The 3,302-nt window shown below is 49.5% G+C and overlaps 1 protein-coding gene across 1 annotated transcript; it reads right to left on the bottom strand.

Annotated features, from left to right (window-relative positions):
* Nucleotides 1–1,920: 1,920 nt before the first annotated feature.
* LOC120881874 lies at nucleotides 1,921–2,550 on the bottom strand. The gene has a single exon (XM_040265613.1). The coding sequence runs from the start codon at nucleotides 2,548–2,550 to the stop codon at nucleotides 1,921–1,923; it is 630 nt and encodes a 209-aa protein (XP_040121547.1).
* Nucleotides 2,551–3,302: the final 752 nt, after the last annotated feature.

Genomic DNA, 3,302 nt, shown 5'->3' with positions numbered 1-3,302 from the left:
GCTTGTGGGGGCGAGGGGCAAACTGAAAAAGGCATCTTTCAAGTCTAAGACAGTATACCAGACATAGTTTGGAGGTAAGCTGCTTAGTAGTGTGTAAGGGTTGGGGACCGTGGGATGAATATCTTTCACCCGTTTGTTGACTTCATGGAGATCCTGAATTGGTCTGAAATCAGTTCCCCCAGGCTTTTTCATGGGCAACAGGGGAGTGTTCCATGGGGACCGGCACCTTTTTAGGATCCCTGCTTTCATGAGGCGCTGTATATGAGGTGTAATTCCTTGTCTAGCCTCTTGACTCATGGGATATTGTCTTACCCTCACCGGAAAAGCATTGGCCTTTAGCTCGACGATGATAGGAGGCCGCTGTTTGGCTAGTCTCATCCCTGCCGTTTCTGGCCAGGCCTGAGGGTATTTCTGAACCCATAACTGTACATCAGGGCTTATTGTTGTTGGGGCTTCCGGCAGATAGAGTCTGTATTCATCGTTTAATGCCAGAGACAGAACTTGAAGAGGATGTCCGGTCCCATCCAGGACTGACACCTGTCCATGGTCGAAATGAATTTGGGCATTTACCTTAGACAACAAGTCTCTTCCTAGCAAGGGTGCCGGACATTCAGGTATCACCAGGAAAGAGTGGGTCACCTGGTGGGCCCCCAAGTTTACATGCCGTTTTGTGGTCCATCCATATCGTTTAGTCCCGGTTGCTCCCTGCACCCAACTGCTTTTCTTAGACATGGGTCCATCCTTTTGGTTTAGAACTGAGTACTGGGCTCCTGTGTCCACCATGAAGCCAACCGGTTTCCCCTCCACATTTATGGTTACCCAGGACTCGGGGAGGGGTGCCGAGCTTTGACCCCCCCTAGTCGCTATCCTCTCCCGCATAGAGGATATGACTTTCTGGAGAAGGGGTCTCGTTCTTGGAAGTCCTGGGCCTCTCTTTCAGATTTTTCTTTGGGCATTTATCTTTCCAATGTCTAAACTCTTTACAGAGTGCACATTGGTTCCTTTCAAGTTTACGCCTTACTGTTTTTTCTTCAATTTTTGAGTCCATTTTTTTCCCTTTTTGGACCTTGCCCTTGTTTTTAACCCCAGCAAAAAATATCTGGGCCAGTTCTTTTTGATTTTTATGGTTTTCTTCAGCTCTAAATTCCCTTTCTTCCCTTCTAATGCGGTCCTCTCTTTCTTCCGGGGTCTCTCTATGATTAAAAACTCTCTCTGCTGCCCTCACTAGATCCTGCAGGGATTGCTCATTTAACCTCTCTACCTTTTGTAGCTTTCTTCTAATATCGGGGTCTGCCTGATTCACAAATGCTAACATAACAGTCGCTCATGACTCATCTGCTTGTGGGTCCATAGGGGTATATTGTCTAAAAGCCTCCATTAGTCTTTCAAGGAAAGCTGCTGGGCTCTCATTTGGCTCCTGCCTTACCGAATTTATTTTTGCCAAATTTGTTGGCTTCCTGGCGGCCGCTCTAAGGCCGGCCATAAGAGTCTTGCGGTACACCCGGAGACGCTCCCTACCTTCAGCGCATTCGAAGTCCCAGCTGGGTCGCACCAAAGAGAACCCCTCCTCAATAAGGTTAGGCTGTATTGTGGGCCTCCCATCTATCCCGGGCACATTCTTCCGGGCTTCTGACAGGATCTGTTCACGTTCCTCTGTAGTAAAAAGCACCTGTAACAATTGCTGACAATCATCCCAAGTGGGATTGTGAGTGAAAAGAATAGACTCTAAAAGATCAATAAGTCCCTGTGGTCTTTCAGAAAATGAAGGAGTCTGGGTCTTCCAGTTATAAAGATCACTAGTGGAGAAGGGCCAATATTGATATGTCTGTTCTCCATCTTCCCCGGCTCGCCCCGCCCGAACCGGAAATGCCCGAACAGTGGAGGAGGGAACTTCCGGGTCTTCTTCCTCCGCCATGTTGGCTATTCCCCTCGTCTTTCCCCGAGTTCCTCGGGTGGGGCCTCCTTCTTGGAGAGGAGCCAAAGGCTTGGTTCCCCTCTGGGTTTCTCCCAATGAAACCTGTGGAACCTGTGGAAGCAAGGCGGATGTTGATCCGCATAAGGGGGTGGGGACAATTCAGTCTCCAGGTCTATCAGATTAGGATACAGAGAAGATTCCTGGAACACTGGTTTCGGCTGCTTTTCGTCCTTCTTTTCTTCTTTCTCTTCAGAAGCTTGCATGACTAGCACCTGTGGGCCTGGCGAGGTTACAGTTGGGGAGGAGGGATGGGGAGTTTTGGGAGGAGCAAGGACAAAGGGTTTAAGCCATCCCGGCGGGTTTTTCACTAGATCCTGCCAGACCAGAATATAGGGAGCTTGGTCTGGGTGCCCGGCAGGACCAGGAGTGAGCACCTTCTCTTTGACTGCTCGAATAGTAGGCAGGCTGAAGGTGCCTTCTTGTGGCCAGCCGACATCAAAAGCAGGCCACTCGGCAGAACAAAAAGTTACTAACTTGCTTTTCTTCACCAGCAATGATAGATTCTGTGCTCTAGACTTGAAATCAGAGAAGTGGTCAGTTATCAGAGACAACGGTGTAGGAGTAGATTGCCCCATGGCCACAAGGAACACAAATAACAATGAGACTCACAAGGCTCACAAGGAAAGTGCCGGCACACACACAGAGACACAGGGACGATACACAAACAAATTCCAGTTCTCAACAATCCTCCCTACACTGTTAGAAACCTCTTTTCCATTTTTTAAGTGTCTTACCGTCAGGACGTCCTCAGTGCCAGCTGCCTTCCCAGTACATTACTGGGGACCCGGCCTCACGCTGGACTTGCCTCTGCCAGCTGCCTTCCCGGTACGTTACCGGGCCTTGGCCTTACGCTGAACTCAATCCAAAATTAACACCGGTGTTCAGAGCTCATATCTCCTGACGAGGTTACGCCCTTCTACCAAGAGAGTTATTCTCCCCGGTCGGATGGAAATCCCGGACGAGCCCCCAAATGTTAAGCACCGAGCCCGTATCTCCGTACCGACCGAGAGAACAAGTCCACCACAGTAATGCAAAGGCAGGAAGGGAGTTTTATTTCTAGCGCGCTAGGGCCCAAGTCTCATCCCACACAGTGGAATCCAACAAGAGCCCCAAACAAAGGAGTATGGCTGCTTATATACAGGCAGTTCTTTGTCTCCATTACAGGGGTAGCTGGCATTACATGATTGGCCAGGCAGGATGAGCGCATATCCTGTCTCTTTTGGTTGGTGTGTATGGGGAGTTTTCCTAATTTGGTCAAGAGATGCTCTGTTAGGAAGACATGACTTAGGTCCTGTGCCGAATATACCTTGCTGAGCCTGTCATGGCT

This window comes from Oryx dammah, unplaced genomic scaffold (genome assembly GCF_014754425.2).
Source record: "Oryx dammah isolate SB20612 unplaced genomic scaffold, SCBI_Odam_1.1 HiC_scaffold_2, whole genome shotgun sequence".
NCBI classification, from domain to species: domain Eukaryota; kingdom Metazoa; phylum Chordata; class Mammalia; order Artiodactyla; family Bovidae; genus Oryx; species Oryx dammah.
This window is presented reverse-complemented; position numbering and strand designations above follow the sequence as displayed.

Coding starts and splice junctions, on each gene's coding strand:
- LOC120881874 (XM_040265613.1), bottom strand. CDS start 2,550: ATGGGGCAATCTACTCCTACACCGTTGTCTCTGATAACTGACCACTTC.